At 39.1% G+C, this 18731-nt stretch overlaps 1 protein-coding gene and 1 non-coding gene across 22 annotated transcripts in view; both read left to right on the top strand.

Annotated features, from left to right (window-relative positions):
- The window catches only part of PARD3 (par-3 family cell polarity regulator), a 651879-nt gene that overhangs the window by 619548 nt on the left and 13600 nt on the right, over positions 1-18731 (top strand). For all 21 annotated transcript variants that reach the window (XM_055308634.1, XM_055308637.1, XM_055308641.1 and 18 more), the window contains one exon: positions 13559-13679. In XM_055308634.1, the coding sequence (XP_055164609.1) occupies positions 13559-13679 (121 nt within the window). The remainder of the gene's footprint in view (positions 1-13558; positions 13680-18731) is intronic.
- Positions 16970-17075, top strand: LOC129499075 (U6 spliceosomal RNA). The gene has a single exon (XR_008662294.1). It is a non-coding gene; the product is annotated as a U6 spliceosomal RNA (small nuclear RNA).

Below are 18731 nucleotides of genomic sequence, written 5' to 3' on the forward strand. Positions count from 1 at the left end.
CCCTTTTAGGAAGCTGCACAATGTATACTCTAACAAATCCCAGGATAATGATGAAAGGAGGTGCCAGGACTTCCACTGTGCAGGGCCCTGGAGAGCCAGTGCAGATTGGAACATGTGGAAAGAACGCATGAGTTGGAGGGCGACAAGAGAAAAACTAGAATTGATAGGCTCTGATAGGTTGGATCATGTGGAAATATGTATTTGAAGGTTATAAAGAGGGAGAAGATATTTGCAAAAGATTTATCTAATAAAAGACTGTTATCCCAAATATACAGAGAACTCTTAAAATTCAACAATAAGAAAACCAACAGCCCAATTTTATCATTTTAAAGATTCTATTTATGTCTTCATTTTAGAGAGAGAGCATGAGTAGAGGGAGCAGCAGAAGGGGGCTCAGTTTTAGAACCCTGAGATCATATCCTGAGCTGAAACCAAGAGGTGGACACCTTTACCAACTGAACCACCCAGCCGCCCCTCAACAACCCATTTTTAAAAAGGATTAAAGACTTTAATAGTCATTTCCCAGAAGAGGTACACAGGTGGCAGATAAGCATGTGAAAAGATGCTTCACATTACATCATCAGGGAAATGCAAATTAAAACACCAAATAGGTACCAGTACATAATTATTAAAATGGCCAAAATCTGACAACACCAAATGCTGGTGAGAAGTGGAGCAATGCTGGGAATGCAAAAATGGTACAGGTACTTGGGAAGACCAAAATTTGGAAATTTCTTACAAAAACTAAACATACCTTATAAACCCCACAATTGAGCTCCTTGGTATTTACCCAAAAGAGCTGAAAATTTATGTCCACACAAAAACCTGCACATGAAAGTTTAGAGCAGTTTTATTCGTAACTGCCAAAATTTGGAAGCAACCAAAATCTTCAGGAGGTGAATGGATATAAACTGTGATATATCCAGACAATGGAATGTTATTTAGAGCTAAAAAGAAATGAGTTATCAAGCCATGAAAAGACGCAGAGGAAACTTAAATCATATCATGTGACATTCTGGAAAAAGCAAAACATGGAGACATAAAAAATTCAGTAGTTGCCAGGCAAGGTGGGAGGGGAAGGTATGAATAGGTAGAGCACAGAGGATTTTAGAACAGAGAAAATTCTCTATATGATATTAAAGTGACAAATAAATGTCATCATACATTTGCCCAAACCCATAGAATATACAACCCCAAGAAGAGACCCAGATGTGAACTCTGGACTTTGACCAGTAACATTGTGACAATGTAGGTTCCAGGAGTGTAACCAGTACACTGCTCTGCTGGATTGGGAGGACGGGGGATGTGAAAATAGGGAGTGGAATTTGGGATTACTGTGTGTAAAAAAGCCAGTGCTTCCTCTACCTACACAGGAAATCAACAGATAATGTTTAAAATTGTTCAGAAAATTGTAGTGAAATACCAGAGGTATTTGCTTAGATATGGATTATTGTTAAATCCCTAGCTTTTGTTTTGTGTAATAAATCATATTGATAATTTACTTCTAGTAATATTGAGTATAGTATTAAAAACCGTTAACTATATGGAAGAAGTGAGCCATGGAAGAATCATCGACAAGAGCATATCACAAACCAGGAATTATGATTGATCTGGTCTGTGTATCTCAGACTGAATTAAAAAGAAATACTATAGAAAACGGAGAAAAGCCTTAAAAGTTTTTATGTTGGGATTCGGTAGTAAGAGGGACATGAGGCAATAGAGCAGATTTTTAAGACTTTAAGCTAGCATTTAAAAATATCAACTATACATATGAAAGTTCTATTTTGAAAAATGTAATTTACAAAAGAATGATGCAAGCCATTTTCAAAAGCTATCAATAATTCCAAACCAATATGGTCACATTTTTTGTGTTTCTCATAATAATTTAACTGAACATGAAATGAGAAGTTAAAGTGATTAATGTTTCTATCTCATTTAATCCTCTATCCAGATAAATTATTTGTAAGTTGGGGCGTGGCCAAATTGTGAATTGAAGAAAGGCCTAGAAAATTATTAGCTAATAATTAGGAAGTTAATTAAGAACATAAATAGACATAAAAAACTGTCAACAGAAGTATTCCAGTGATCTTTAAAATGTTTTAAAATCAATAATACATACGAACTCTTCATTTGGGTACATCCAAGGTTCTGTTTTTTTTTTAGAAGACTAATAAATGTATGTTTCTGCTTTTATTTGAGTTCTCACAAACCTTTCAGAGTTAGCCAGTCATGAAATCACAGGCACTGTATCTCCTATTACATTATTTTCCATTTTAAATCGTTTTAAGAAAGCCACATGAATTTATCCATAATTTAGAATTGACATGAACATTAAGTACCATATTGCATTGGAATTTTTGAGGAAAAAAAAAGCATAGATTAGTTTTGTGTAGTATTTTGCAATTATTCTGTCATTAAAGACAGAGTGTAAAAACAAAAAGAATGTTAGCCTTGAATTGTATGTAATCATTTCACAATTAAAGAATTAAGATAATGGTTCTATAATTAGTTCCTATGTTTGTATGATAAAACCTTTCTAATATGAAAAGGAACATGATAATCATTTTATTTTGTCATCAAAACCCATCAGGTTTTGTAATTTAATTTCCATTGCTTTCTTATTTCAGATTTTCATAATGTACTTCTGATTTTTGCTTTTCTTTTCATTCTCTAGGATTTTCATGTATACAACTGAATTCCTTTGCTTCTTTATCCAGACACTCAAATGTGTATGATAGTTTGAAGCACAGGCTTTAACAGTGTGGGTCACAACGGGCTAACCCTCATATCCTCAGTGGTTTTATTGAATGAATAGCATAATCCATATACTTTTTTTCAACTCTCTAATCTAATAGAATACCCTATATGTCCTTGCCACTTATTAGGTTATGAAAGTCATATAATCTATGAAAAGGAAGTGCATTTGGGGCATTATCCCCAAATTATAACTGCATCTTGCATTGTGCAAAGAGAAATGACATGTGATTTCTTATAGGCAGTAACATTGTATTTTCAAGAACGCGTTTAAATTCATAGGTATACCAGGAAAACATTTTCTCCGCCATCACTTACTCATTTAAAGCCACGCAAGCAGCCTACTAGGAAGTAAGGAAACATCGAGACAACTGCTTCTCTCCCTGTCCCTTGCCCGATTTCATCTGGGGGATGCGGAGGTTCACTCTGGCTTCTCCCACCTTCTTCGAGGTCTTAGGCTCCAACACTCAGTCTCACGATATTCAAAGCTCACTTGTTGGAAAGTTTTATGAGAACATGATTTCTGAAGTGAAAACTTTGATAATACGTTTTTCAATGATAGTCTTTTAAAGCTTGCTAAATAACATTACTTTGTGCTAAGTTTTAAGCAAATGCCCTGTCTGTCCGAGGTGTGACTGCAAGAGCTGTAGCAATCTAGGTAGAAGACAACTTGGGTTATTTCTGTGAGATTTACTACTCAGGAGAAGCGACCTCAGGCTCACAAGAGAATTTTTTTCTCGTGTATTTATTGTTGGGTCCTGAAATTATGCGTGTCTGTGCACGTGTGTGTTCTTTGTAGCTGGAGGAATTCCCCTCAAAAAAGCAAAGCTAAATTTTTCTCACTCCTGCCTGAGACCAGTGACAGGCTAATAAGGAAGAGTGATGATAGTAATAAAATGGGGCAAGGGGTACATTCCTGAATTTTGCTGCTTATAAAATAATAGCCCTGTTACCAAATGACCATGCGGGGACCCAGAATGTGATCCAGTCCTGAGTCTTTCTGATGGAGAGAGGTGACCCTCCCTAGGACTCATCACTTCAGAAGCAAATGCGGTATTAACAGCTTTGGTGACTACCTTTTTAACCCAGAGAACATAGCTGTATGTTTTTAATTTGTTATGATTTATTATACTGAAATTGGTGTGAAATGGACAACAAATCATGAGTGTCAAAAATCTGAAAATGAATTTTATCAGCTGAGGAAAGTGAGTGCCTTTGGGATTTGCATAAGTTTCTCATAATTCTTTTCATATTACAAGTGATGAGCCAAACTGTGAAAATAAACTGAAAATGACATATTTCCTAAGTAGCTAATTTCACATATACATATAGACACATATAAATATAGCCATTTAGCCTCACTTTAGACTCTCTCTATAATTCAAAGTGATTTGTACACACCCACAGCAATATTTGTCTAAAAACCATAGATATAAAGACTGTCGTCACATCACACAAATGTCTGAGATTATCTATAGAAAAATCATACAAAGTAAAAATTATACAAAGTATTTACCAACTTTACTTTTTCACTGTTCAAACTGGGAAAAGAGAATTCATACCCACACACCAATATAAAATTGTGAACATTGAAGAAACATCTATCCCCAAATTTCAGATGCTATAAATAGCCTTCAGCATTGAAAAAAAAAAAAAGCTCCCGTGTTAGAAACTAACTTTGCATGCATAATTAATTGGAGCGCCATATTCCTGTTTCACAACCAGAAGAGAAATTGAATTCAGGTGTTTGGTGAACATATGGGGGATTTACTGTGAATTTATGACCTGTGGGTTGAGTGTAAAACCCCAAGATACTTGCTGATAAAACTTAATGAAACTTGTGCAGAGGAGCTATTTTTATTTGTAGATTGGTAATTGATACATTTCTTGGTTTAACCCTCCCAGCCTTTCCCCCATTTCTCATAAATCTTCCAGCCGGAGAGCAAAAGCCGGGGTAGAAAGCCCTGGTCTTCTTAGCCTAGTCCTAGCACTAAGACTAGTGCTTATCTAATGTGAAAATTCAGGTACGCCTTTCCACAGCATGTCGGCCTGTTCCTTCCTCATTTCCTTTTTAATTTAGCAACTGGTGTTTTTTTCACCTGCCCAGGTAACAGGAGGCAAACGCAAGTGCCGTGGGAGGAAGCACTCTAGGTTCCTCTGAGAGCAGCGAAAGCCTTCGCAGAGGGGTGACCCAACATTTTCTGTCTTCAGAAAGCAAAGATGGGTGCACAATGTAGCTCATCACTAAAATTTAGATACATGGCCATTGAAAGGTTTTTAGGCCAGGAATAAATCCCAGCTTCAGGGACAGGAACCTGCCACACAGGCACCCTAGCCATATCGCCCTGCTTCTTTGTACCTAGAGCCTTACCAAGAATGCTCCTGATTTGAGTGCCAAGAAAGAAAACACATGACAAGTGCTCCATTTTAACATACGGGGTGTAATAGGTTTAATGAGAAACCTGTGTTTGTGCACTAATTTACAGCAATTAAGAACTCAGTTCTGACATCTGTAGATTATAACTATTTGTCTGGCGATTACAAGATCAGGACTAGTTTATGGAATTGCTAATCAGCCCAGAGAAATAGCTCAGTGAGAAGCATGTCGTGTACCTGGAGTCTCTAAATGGTGCCATCCCTTAGGAGTCGTGCTAGCAACCCTATTAGTTCAGTGACATTTCTTCCCCCTACACTGCAGTCATCGCTGTTCAAGAACTTGTTTGTATCCACTTTATCATGCTGACAATCTGTCTGTTTTGAAATGATTACAACTCTGTACATCCGTGCATGACATCACAGTAAGACATTGCTTAATGATCTGAGACGCTTGTGGTCATTGCCGGCTGCCTGTTTCTAGAGCTATGTGACAGGTCTGCCCTACATATGTTTTCTCCAGTGTCACTTTTTGCCTTCGCCAGGCCTGGTGTCTGTTTTAAGTGACATCCATGAAATAGCTGAATTTTAGACTTGCCATTGGTACAGATAAAGGGACTAAACGTTTTTCCTTTTCCAGGATGCAAGAAGTAGTAATTAGACAAGGAAGGGAGCGGTGCTTTGATTTTTCTCCAGTGAAAATATTTTGAAAAGTAATAGTACCCTTGAAGGATAGGTTGTTTATCTCCCGTCCCGTATCTTTAGTCTTTTCATTTGTGTGAAACGACCAAGGAAGTCGAAAAAGAGATACATTTCCCTGAAATAAGTGGGCCAAAATGCAAGGACCTCCTGTGAGGGTCGAGTTACCTACAGATAGCATCAAGGCTGGGAAAAGCTGGAGTTCAGGAAAACTGGGTCTTTGAGCATCATGAATGGTGTCCTGGAAGCTTTAACTCAGCGTCCTTGCTTTGTCAGTGCGCTGGGATGCAGACCATAATGATGTTTCGGAAGTCTTGACTGTACAATCAAGGAGACAGTAGGACTTTGAAGTGTTGGCGGGTGAAGAAAGTTCCTTAAGCAGAGAACTTGGCAGTCAGCAGAGATCTAGGGCTTCCCCTCTGGTGCACGCCCGGGGTGGGGTCCCTGAGGGAATGCTAGAAATACGTCAACTGGAATAAGCTTCGAGTGCGGACTTGCAGGATATCCAAGATCTCAGATAGAATTGGGAAATTGACTTTTGTGGGTCTTTTTTTTAATTGGGAAAAGAATTATGTCTTTTTGCATTTCCAGTAATTGGATGCCAAGTACAGGTGTGAAATGCAGTAGAATTTGGAATAGAATTTTGTGCTTAGGCCAACAAGTAAATTGCTAGGGCTGATGGGTATATAGCAACAGCAGAAAGGGAGAGGATATAGGTGGATGTGGTTAACAAAATTTTTACTGTGTGTACCTGTTCTTCTGTAAATTGGGGATTTGAAGGACATATGTTAAGTCCCGAACTCTGGGCAAACTAAGTAAAATCAGTTTTAACCAGGAATCTCTCTTTGTGAGTTATGTCAGATCCTGTCAAGTCATCAGGAAGAGAAACTAGGAATGAGCCCTTGAGTTCAATTTTACCAAATGACCTGGTTGGCAGGTCTGTTTTCACCATACACTGAGGAAACACCCACATGTGGTTGGTTTGGCCTTGTGGGGACTGATTTCCAGAGATCACAAAGCCAGAGCAAGTATTGGTTGAGATGATCAGGAGAATGACCAAAGGTCACCCTACACAATTGGGTTGATTTCCATGGAGTGTTCCTGGGGATATACTGGTGCTCAGTTGAAAGCACATTTGATTGGTTTCTTGTGTTAAGATCTGGCAATAACCATCTTTCAGGGACGTCTTCGCAATAGTATTTACTTTGTGCAATTTTTCTCAGAGACTAGAACTTTGAAGTGACTAACCATATAAGTGATAGTGGTAAAAATCATTCGTAAAATATGATTCCTCTCTTGTATTCTGCTCTTCTGACCAGTATGTTTTTGCAACAGGCAATATTTGTTTGGTTGCAGTTGCGGGCAGGGCTTAGGTCTTTGTACTTCTAGGCCACTTTATTTCATTTAATAAGTATACAATCCCTCCACTCTCCACCCCCACCAACACTGTCTAAGGTGATGTGGTGGTGGTGAGTGTGTGTGTGTGTGTGTCTTTGTGCAGGTGTGTGTGTTTAAGGGAAGGAGGTTTAGAGTGTCTATTTGTTATCTTTGGTTGCAGTGGAGCACAAGAAAGCAAACCCACTGTGCAATCACATAAACCCCTGTTTATATCACATCCACTAATATCCTGAGGGCCAAATTAAGACACGTCGCCAAAGGCCAGCATCAGTGGGTATTAGTTCTATTGCTGCATCACAAATTAACAGTCTTAACAGCTCCTTTTGTCAGTTTCTATGGATCTGGGGACCAGCAATGGCTCAGCTGAATCCTCTATTCAGGGTCTCATCCAAGTACAATCAAAGGGTCAGCCAGACAGCGTTCTCACTGGGAGGCTCCCCTAGAGAAACGTTTGATTCCCTGCTCCTGGAGTTGTTGACAGCATTCTATTCTTTGCAGCTGTAGGATTCAGGGTAGCTTTCTTCTTCAAAGCCAGAGGAGAGAGATATGTACTTGCAAGATGGACACTGCATTCTTATATGATCACAAATGTGATCATATCCATTCCCTGACCTTTTCCCCATTTCCTTGGTAGAAGCAAGTCACATGCCTGCCCACACTCAGTGCCAGGGAGTTGCACAAAGGTGTGACTACCTGGAAGCCAGGACCATGGCGCCACTGGCAGGTCTGTCCATTACAAGTATTTGGGTAACGGTTTTCCCCACCGCAGGGATGTGACTTGCAGAACATATATGTGTTAAGTGATTGTGATGAAGTCGTGAGTATAAGAAAAAGAAACACGTGCACATGTAAATTATAATCTCTATAAAACAGTGCTGTGTAATCTGAAGATGGAAAGGAAAGGAGAGGATATTATAGAAAGATACGAGTGAATTTACCTTCTTATCTTCTCTATAATTGTGCTTCTGAATTGGCTTTCTGACATTGAATTGTAATCCAGATTTTGTAACTCTGTGGGAGAGAGGGCTGTTTCTGATTCTTTCTTTTGTGGTGAATTTTTCCTTCTAGTCATTTTGCTCAGTGCAGAGTAGCCAAAAACAAGTTGTTCTTGATAGAAGCGCAATCTCTTCTCACTGTAGCATTCCAGCTGTTCTCTCTTTAAATCTCAGACTGAATTCGTAGGTTTTCAGGATGATTTGAAAGTTAGCTAGGTAAGTTGGTGGGGACAGGTGACTTGGGGACCCTACTCTTCCTCCATCTTGCCCCGCCTCCTCTTATCTTCTCTTGTACGAGATTATTCTCCATTCTAGGCACCATGGAAAGCCTGCCACAGTTCATTTTTTCCTTTCGGCCTACCTACTCCTTTCATGGTTTTCTTCCTTCTATGGGAAAGAAAATGTAGACCAAAATGGTGCCTTCTTGTTCAAAGAAATGAGTGTTTGTCATCCCTTCCATTGGATTCTGGATCTTAAACTTATTCCCTCTATTCCAGTGTTCCAGATTTGTTTTGCATAATTAAGAATGCAGATGTTTAGATATTTTTAGTCCATAAAGAATCAGTTACCTCACAAACTCCTCTCTCTCAGCATATGCTGGTCTGAAGAGAGAGTTCAGAGCTCACGCCTGTAGGGCAGTATACCCAGCATTAGATCAGAAGGAGCAGACAGTGTAGGAGAGGCAAGACTATATGGACACTGCCTCGTTGTCTTTTTTAAAAAATATTTTTGTTTCTTGGGCCTGTTACTAGGGGATCACTGGCCTTATCTTGGTGCATATAGCACCTGCATTGCTTTCAGTTATGTACAGATTTCTGGAACTTGCACACAACTGACTGAATTAGAATCTCTCTAGGTGAGGCTCAGTCAATCCATGTGTTTAAAAAAGCACTCTGGATGATTCTCCTGAACACATGAGAATGACTTTGGATGTTTCTTTTCTCACTCACTATATCTTAGGAGATGATTGGATAGCATGCCTGTGCAGTGTAGGTGTAGGACAGGTTCCAGTGCTTGCTTGCATATAGAGCCAATGCTACAGTTAGCATGAATTGGTATGTCAGCTACCAATGTAGAGCATATTGCAGCAGTCCATCCTGAAGGTTATAAAGTCTATCACTCTGTGTGATCTACCTCTGAAAGGAATTACCAAACCCCATGGTAATTATGGATGGGAGTTCCATATAATTCAGGGTTATACTCTACATGCCAGACTAGGAATCTTCATAGTGTGTGATCCAATGTATCTTACTTTTAATGCTGTCAGAAAGATTTCCAGATCATCACTGAACCAAAATTGACCCCTTCATTTAGTTTAAAATTTATATATATATAATACATATATATATAATGTATAAATACATATACAACACACAGATGTATAAAAGTATAAAAGACAGTTCCAAAGACTAAAACTAAAAAAAAAAAGCGTAAGGGAAGTCTGCATTAGTGTTAGAGTGAAATTGTCTTATGTCTGTCTGTGTAGATTCTTTATTTTAAAAAAATCTCTATAATTGCCCTCTGCGTCCTTGCTTTCTGTAGAAATTATGATTTCCTGGCTTGTCATTAAGAGTTGTACTGTCTCTCTCACCCATCTGATTGACTCATGGTATCTTAACACATTCCTTGCACACACAGACAAAATAATGAGCAACTTTAAGTTGGCAACAAACCTAAATATAAGTTGATTGGGATGTTTAGGGATTAGCCACTAATGCTAATGAATATTTAAAATTTCCTTTGGCTTTCTTGGCAGAAGAGCTAACCAAGAACTTTAGGAGTCCAAATGTGAATTATTGGCCTGTTATAGACTGGCCTGAGAAACAGAACAAGCAGTTGCAAGGGTTTCATTATTGAAGCCAGGATTTCACCTTCAGACTGCCAACTGTTGTCCCCCAAGGATGCTTGATGGTCTTCCAGTCTTTGGAAGTCATCATCAATCATGAAAAACATTGCAGCCTGTTTTTCCATTTCAATTCTGTGTGGCTTTGCTAGTCTTAGGCAAGTGGGTTGCCGTTCTCTAGAGCAGAGAAGAAAGGAAGCAAAGGAAAAGAGAGTGAAACAATGTCTCAACCAGCTGCTGAGATTTGAAATAAGGGCAGAAGTGACCTCCAGAACTTGGCTTATACTGTGAAAAACATTGAGGTCATCAGAATTTAAAATTAAGGACACTGGGTCAACTTCCCGTGTTGGGAGATTTGTACTCTCAATTCACCACAAATAGTAAGAGATCAGTTTTCATCAGTGGTTTAGACTTCATGAACCTAATAATTATAGAGTTAAAACTGTCTATGCTATGTGAAAATAATAGGGAAATATTTCTAGTTAGACCTGTAAAATACTTTGTCAGTCAAGCCTCCTACAATCCTCCTATTAAAAGCTATGAAGAAATATTCCAGGAACAAAAAAGTTACAGTTGGAGAAACAGCAGTGAGATTAATGAATGTTCACTTCCATATCTCAGGAACTATCTTCATACCTACATTATCACAGTTTCACATGGAGAGCAAGGGGTTCCAGAGGTTAGGTGTTACATTGGGCCACCATTATTGAAAATAATTTATGTGTTCAAGAATATAAGATGCTGTGTACGTTCCTTAAAAGCCAGTGGGCGGGGATCCCTGGTGACTCAGCGGTTTAAAACCTGCCTTCAAAAGTAAATAAATAAATAAATAAATAAATAAATAAATAAATAAATAAATAAAAATAGATAGATAGATAGATAGATAGATAGATAGATAGATAGATAGATAAGTAAGTAAGTAAAATAATAATAAAACCTGCCTTGGGCCCAGGGCATGATCCTGGAGTCCTGGGATCGAGTCCCACATTGGGCTCCCTTTATAGAGCCTGCTTCTCCCTCTGCCTATGTCTCTCTCTCTCTCTCTCTCTCTCTCTCAGTGTCTCTCAAGAATAAATAAATAAAATCTTAAAAAAAAAAAAAAAGCCAATGGGAATAGCAACCTGCTCAGCTCAAGAGTATGGGAGGGAAGTTTTAAGATGTATCCAAATGTGGACTGAAGTCTTGTCAAGTAGAACATTTTACAGTCCCATTAACCTTTAATGTTCTCAGGGCAATCAGTTCAAAATATCTGTCAGAAGCAAAAAGGAAAAACAGGCTTTTATTGACTAGGAAAATAATCAAATTGAGAATATTCATAGAATGTTCCAGAAGCTCTAATGAAATTAATAGAAACATAAAGGTGATAGGGATCTACTCAGTAGATTAAATGATGAAAGACTATCTTATATTCTTGGAAGATGTTAATATTGTCCTATATACAAATATTTTTAACCTTTGGAATTCCTCAAAACACATGGAATTGTATGAAGATATATTAATTTGAGAATTTTATCTGCTCTACTATGACAGAATTTCTCTTTCCAAGCTATCCCTCACAAGTTACAGTGCCCAGTGGCGTGTGCAGCCAGAAGAACTCAAATTCAAATTGATAACCAGGGCAACATGTTTTCAACGAAGAGACCCAGTCTGCTAATAGCTTACTGCTCTCCTTTCTACTAGCAGCTTGGAGGGTATATGTGATAAGTATAAAGCTCAATCCTTGTCCTCAAGGAGTTTGATGTTTTGTTGGGGAGACAGCAAGTACCTAATGTGCTTGAATAGCTCTCCTGATAGGACATGCCTTCATCTTCAGGGGTTGGCATAGACCAGAAATGCCGTGAGATTTAAGATTGTTTTAACCTTGGCCGTCACTAGAACTCTTGCAAGATGCTATTCTTTTTTTTTTTTTTTTAAAGATTTTATATTCATGAAAGACACGAGAGAGAGAGGCAGAGACATAGGCAGAGGGAGAAGCAGGCTCCTCAAAGGGAGCTCGATGTGGGACTCAACTCCAGGACCACGCCCTGAGCCAAAGGCCAATGCTCAACCACTAAGCCACCCAGGAGCCTCTTGCAAAATACTGTTTTTAAAATCTGTATGATTTTATAAAGCAGGGGCTTTGGAGTCTAATATGTGTTTTACTAAGTGATACAACATGGCACGGTGAAACCAGGGCTGGACTAGACACCAGAAAAATCTGGATTCCAGTCTCACCTCCCCACTGACCAGCTGGCAGACTTCAAACAAGTCACGTTTATCTTCTTTGAATGTCAGTTTCTACATTTGTGTGTGTGTGTGTGTGTGTGTGAGAGAGAGAGAGAGAGAGAGAGAATGAGAGAGAGAAAGAGAAATACTACCATCTGTACCTACCTTATAAGCTTTTTGTGATAATTAAATAAAATTTAATGCTATAAAAAAGAAGGCAACATTATCAACTAACTGGTGAAACCAGACTACCAACCAAAGTTTGTTTTATGTATGTATGTATGTATGTATTTAGGATTTTATTTATTTATTCATGAGAGACACACAGAGAGAGGGAAAGACACAGACAGAGGGAGAAGAAGCAGGCTCCCTGCAGGAGCCCAGTGTGGGACTCGATCCCTGGGACTCCAGGATCACGCCCTGAGCCAAAGGCAGATGCTCAACCACTGAGCCACCCAGGTGTCCCCCAAAGTTATTTTTAAAATGCTCTTCAGGGATCCCTGGGTGGCGCAGCAGTTTGGCGCCTGCCTTTGGCCTGGGGCGCGATCCTGGAGACCCTGGATCGAATCCCACGTCGGGCTCCTGGTGCATGGAGCCTGTTTCTCCCTCTGCCTGTGTCTCTGCCTCTCTCTCTCTCTCTCTCTCTCTCTCTCTGTGACTATCATAAATAAATTAATTAACTAATTAATTAATTAATTAATTAAAGTGCTCTTCATTTATGCTGTGAGAACTGCATTTTGTGTATAGATCTCTGATAACTCCTAAAGTGGCATTATGAAAAGAATACTGCACGTTTGTAAAGCTGTATTGAATGTTATTATCTTGATTGTTGCAACTATGATACTTAGGGCAGAAACGATTGTCATGTCTACCTCATATATATAAAGAACCCCATAACTCAGAGGTATTAAGTACCTTGGTCTAAGATGGTGGCAGAGCTAAGACAGGACCCTGGTATTTCTGACTTTTAATACAATGTCCTTTCCAAAAAATTTTTGCTGCCAGCACCTTGCCAGATTACAGAAAGGAAATGAGGCTTTTAAAATACTGCATAAAACAGGAATGTCTAAAAATACTGCTTGCCCTCTTGAATGTCTTCTATAATAACTTTAATAAGTCTTAATCATAAGAACAAAATGAAAACATTTTAAATGCCCAGATATTGTTTTATAAGTTCACTGCCTCTTAAACAGTGTCATTCCACAGCAAGCTGCCATTTCTTTCCCTAGCAACTGCGATTCACAGATTGTATCTCTGAAGGGTGTTCATTGTTGCCCCTTCTCTCTTTTAGCAACAGATCAACTCCTAGCAACCATGATCGGATACAGCGTCTACGGCAAGAATTTCAGCAAGCAAAGCAGGATGAAGATGTAGAAGATCGGCGCCGTACCTATAGCTTTGAACAACCCTGGGTGAGTATTTGGTTCTGCAGCACAGCAGAGTCTGACAACTCGCCTGCAGAAAGAGCCACTAAGCTCTGACCTTCGTCCTTTATGAAACAAGACAAGATGGAGCCAAATTCCTTTGACCTTTAACATATTGACCTTTCCTTCATTTCCATCTGGGTTTCATCATTGCTAATTTCATTTTCTATCTTGTTGCACCATCTGTCCATTGCATAATCAGTCTCATTTGCCTTATGACAAGACATAGCAAAGGATTCTGCTCTCAACTATGCACTTTTTATTTTTAAGTTTAGTAAATATTTTTCTATATACATTTTTCTTAGAATTGGAGCCAGAATAAATTAGTTCAACACATGCCTATTGTATATCTATCACACACAAAGTACAGTATTTAGCAATTCTTGATTATTCTCCCTCATTCCCTTTGTGTGCTGGTTCCTCAGCCCATACTCCTGTTCTGCAGCCATCACAGTGATTTTTCTAAAGCAGAACTTTGAATGTCTTCTCAATGCCCACAAGGGAGTCCAGATTCTACAGTGTGGCACTCTAATCCTCTTCTGCCTCAGACTTGTGCTCTCCTTTTTGTGTTTTGCCTTGGAGATGATGGCACTTCTGGGAATTGGAGGCATTGGTGTAGATTTGAGGGCATCCAAGATGACGGGAATTTTGAAGAATCTCTTTGGAAACCTGAGAGTCAATTAGAGATGAATATACAAGCTGTTTGAGGTAGGAAGTTCTAGCTGAGAGTGTTGGTAAGTCTGGTCAACATGGGACTGTGACCATAGCCAACAATGCTTAGAGGACTGGAAATAGAAGAAAAGTATTTTGATTCATTCAAAAAATTGATGATGGGGATTGGCAAGACAGACACAACAGAAAGTCAGGGAAGGCACTCTGGAGGCCTGGGGAAGATGCTAGTGGAGCATCACCCAGGCTGGATAGTGTGCTGAGTACAGCTCAAGGAAGCATTACCCCGTTGCCTGGGAGGATGCAAGAAGGCTTGGTGATTTGGGGTTAGAAAGCCTAGGACGCTGTGGTCAAAACAATATATGTTTTAGAGTCTAGGATCTTGGGTGTAGGACAGTTCTGGATGATTTGAGGTCAAAGTATGCCATCCATGTGAGTTCCTGAAGTAGATGAGAGATTAGGGCTCAAATGGTTAAGGAGTTCAGTTCAAAGTGTTGGGATTATAACTACACTAGGTATTTAGTAAAGTGGGGCTAAAAGGAAGAGTAGTGTTAGAGAAAGCTTAGGGTGAAAAAAAAATCCTGATTTATCTGGGAAAGGGTATGTACCCAACTGACCCAGAATTGAGAAGTTGGTTATTTTGTAGGGAGGGAGAGATAAAGGTAGAAATGTAGGTGGAGGCTTCAAAGGTAAATTGGAAGTTTGAAGAGAGGTGGTATTAGGACAGAGCACAGGCCCTCTGGCCAGGTGACCTGGCTCTTCAGGCCTGTTTTCTCATGTTGTAAACCAAGAGAATTAGAGTAGATGGTTGAGTGTCAGTTATTAAATCCTCTGTTAAGATGAAAATTTAAGAGGGGACGCCTGGGTGGCTCAGTGGTTGAGCGTTTGCCTTTGACCCAGGGCGTGATCCCGGGGTCCAGGATTGAGTCCCACATCAGCTCTCCTGCGGGGAGCCTGCTTCCCACCACCCGTGTCTCTTCCTCTTTCTCTCTCTCATATGAATGAATGAATGAATGAATGAATAAATAAATAAATAAATAAATGATTTAAAGTGAAAATTTAAGAAGAAGCTGAGTGCATAAAGTAAAGCAGATACAAGAAAAGCTTCTCCAAGTATGGTGCACGGACCAGCGCCTTGAGTGTCACTTGGGAGCTTGTACTAATTGCACATTCTTGGTCCTTGCCTTGGTCTGACTGGATCTGACCCTCTGTAGGCCCAGGGATCTGTATTTCGACAAGCCCTGGAGAAGTCATTCTGAAGCCTGTTCAACTTGGAGGAGCACCAAACTAGAGCTTAAGTCGTCCCTGAGGTCCTTTATGGTCCTAAAATCCAGCACCCTCAATACTCTAGACAAGGCTGGAAACCTATAAACATTTTGACCGTGGGGTTTGTTGATCAAACTGGAGTCTGGGGGAGATAATTTTGAGAAAGGAGAAGGAGGAAAAATGGGAGAAGAGGTGCTAATTTGAAGGGCTTTACCTCTGCTCAAGCGAGAAAGGTGGAGCCTTAGAGCAGGCACTCGGCAACATGAGACCAACATCCAAGAGTCAAAACTCCTCATGAAATCAATTCTAGCCTAACTTTGGAAGGTTATAAAACAAGTTCGGCAGATATAGCATCTAAGAAAATCTCTAATTGTGTTTCTCCAACACTATTAATGGTATTGTTTTTCTAAGACACTTATTTTTTAGATGATCAAGTAAATTGAGTCATTCCGAGGTAGCAATGTGACAGAATTATGTTAATCTATTTATATTGTTTGACAGAATTGACTCAGTCTCTTTCTACCAGGTTTCCCAAAGCAGGATTCTTTTCTTTTAATTCCAGTCTAGTTCACATAGTGTTACATTAGTTTCAGGTGTACAATATAGTAATTCAGCACTTCCATAAAGCACCAGTTGCTCATCACAACAGGTGCCCTCCTTAGTCCCCATCACCTATTTCACCCATCCGCCACCCACCTCCTCTTTGGTAACCATCAGTTTGTTCTCTATAGTTAAGATGTTGTACTTTGTCAGATGTTTTTTCTGCAACTATTGAAATGATCATATGGTTTTTATTCTCTCTTATTGATGTAATGTATCATGTTGATTGATTTGAAGCAGGATTCCTTTTGATGTGTGGTAAACATCCTTAGCTATCTATATTTGCGCAGAAAGGCTGAAAAGAGGAAAGAGTACAGTGGCCACCTGAAAGAGAAAACTAACCGTATATGAAAATGGTTCTCAAACAACACAGAGTTCTAATCTACAAGATCCTGCATGGGTTTCTCAGTCCCCATACCATACCACGAGGAGTAGCAGAATCCTACTTTCCTTTACTTGGGAATATAGATTTCAAACCAGCGTATTGGTAATATTACTGTTTAATTAATTATTTAATTGATCAAATTTATTGAGTGTTTATTACTATGTTCTAGTCATTGTGTTTGGTTCTGGAGAACAATGACAGGAAAGAAAGACTACCCTTAGAACTCTACAGTTGAGCCCATCCAAAGGAAAAGAATATGTTGTACAGTTTATGATACAGGTGTGCATGGAGTATTAAGCACAGAAGAGCCATGGCCAAATCAGTGTGGGTAGTTAGGAAAGGCTTGAAAGAAGACTTAGTGCTTACTGGGCTGCACATGTACTGAAATTGGAACTATACAGAGAAGATCAGCATGGCCCCTGTGCAAGGATGATGTGCAAATGCATGAAGCATTCCATACTCAAAAAAAGAAAAAGAAAAGAAAGAACACCTCATTGAAGTCGGAATATATTTTAAATATATAACTTTAGGAAAGAGAGAAACATATTTAGGAACTAAGATTGATTGGACTTTTTCTGGTTGGTGACATTGTATCCACTTGCAAAATGTCCAAGTTTGTATGAAGCTAAATGAGCATTTCCTACTTAGCTGTAGATGTTTTTCATGGGGAGATGGGGAAATGATTTGATATTTATTTTGGTTCCTTTATAAGGTTTTTTTTTTATTAATGGAAGTGGGGAATATGTTAGCATACATTTCGACATTATCTACTTAATACAATCATGTTAGGAAAAAACGTTTGAGAAAATCTTATATATCCAGAAACTCACCTGCTGAAGGTCATAGACCAAGTTATTGTATATCAAAATGCTGAAGCAACTTTATACCAACCACTTGGCATGTATTACCGTTTCCTGTAATGAATGAGGAGGGAATTATTTGGATGACAAGCTGATTACTTTAGGAATGGAATAATTTTCTAAATTGTGGGTCAGATGTTGACCTTTTCTTTTTCTTTTCAAACAGTTGAGATCTTGCTGTGTACTCTACTGATCATATGAATGAGCTTAAAGTGACTGTAATTCTACTTAGTGTATTAATTTTCATACCAATTCTCAATGTTGCCTTAAGAGCTGCTCACTTGTTCAAAATGTTGCTGGGTCTATGGTTTTTATTATGTGTTTTACAAAATGAGCTTTGAGTGTCTTAGATTCTTTTTTCTTTTTCTGTATGTACTCTGACCTTGAAAAGTCACTGTGTTTGGAAAGGATGAGACCATGATCTCACCCATTGGAATGGTTTGTAATCAGTTTTAAGGAACTACAAATTCATCTTCAAACTGTGTGTCCATCTTAGTCCATAGCAGTTGAAATTGTCATGCTGGTTGGAAATGCCACACACAAAGTACAACCAGATGTATCATATAGAAAAAGATCCAAGCCAATTACATACAGAGAGCGATGCTGCAGAAATTCATCCAAGTAGCCCTTTTCAATTCATCCATTTTCAAAATGTTCTCCCTAAACTCTAGCAGTGTGGAATGCACCTGTTCCTGGGCTTTTGTTCAAAATAATGTTTGGGCCTGGGGGGAGCTGATTTGTGGCACAAAAGGTCTTTAGATGAGCAGAGTCCCAGAAAATTTCCTTAGCTCTATAACTGAAGTGAATTCTCTCCCAAGTTAGGTAAGAGAAGAGGAAGAAGAAGGAGAAAAAGCAACTTCTTACCTGTGTAGTGCCAGGTGCAACATAAATAAAGCAGCAAGTTGTTCTAATTCTTTCTTAAGATAATGGAACAGTAGCTGAGGTTAGGGTTATTATCACAGAGCTCAGATATGGACAGGACTTAGTGTTGCTTTTAAAAGAATTAAATTGCAGGCTTCAGACATAAGTATAGTACACTGTTAAAACTTTGCAGATACCTGAGTGTTGCCCACAAGGAGGCTTGCTGGCTGAGGCAGTTGATAGATGGGATAATGGAGCCTATAATAGCTACATTGCTAAATCCTTTCCATCCTGGGTTGGTAGTGACTGGAAAGTAGTTTAGTCCTTCAGATGGAAAATTGATCCTCTACAATGTGAATACCCTCTTTTCCCCCAAGCTTTCTTCCTGTCTGTCTTTAA

Source organism: Nyctereutes procyonoides, unplaced genomic scaffold (genome assembly GCF_905146905.1).
Source record: "Nyctereutes procyonoides isolate TBG_1078 unplaced genomic scaffold, NYPRO_anot_genome, whole genome shotgun sequence".
Classification (NCBI taxonomy): Eukaryota; Metazoa; Chordata; class Mammalia; order Carnivora; family Canidae; genus Nyctereutes; species Nyctereutes procyonoides.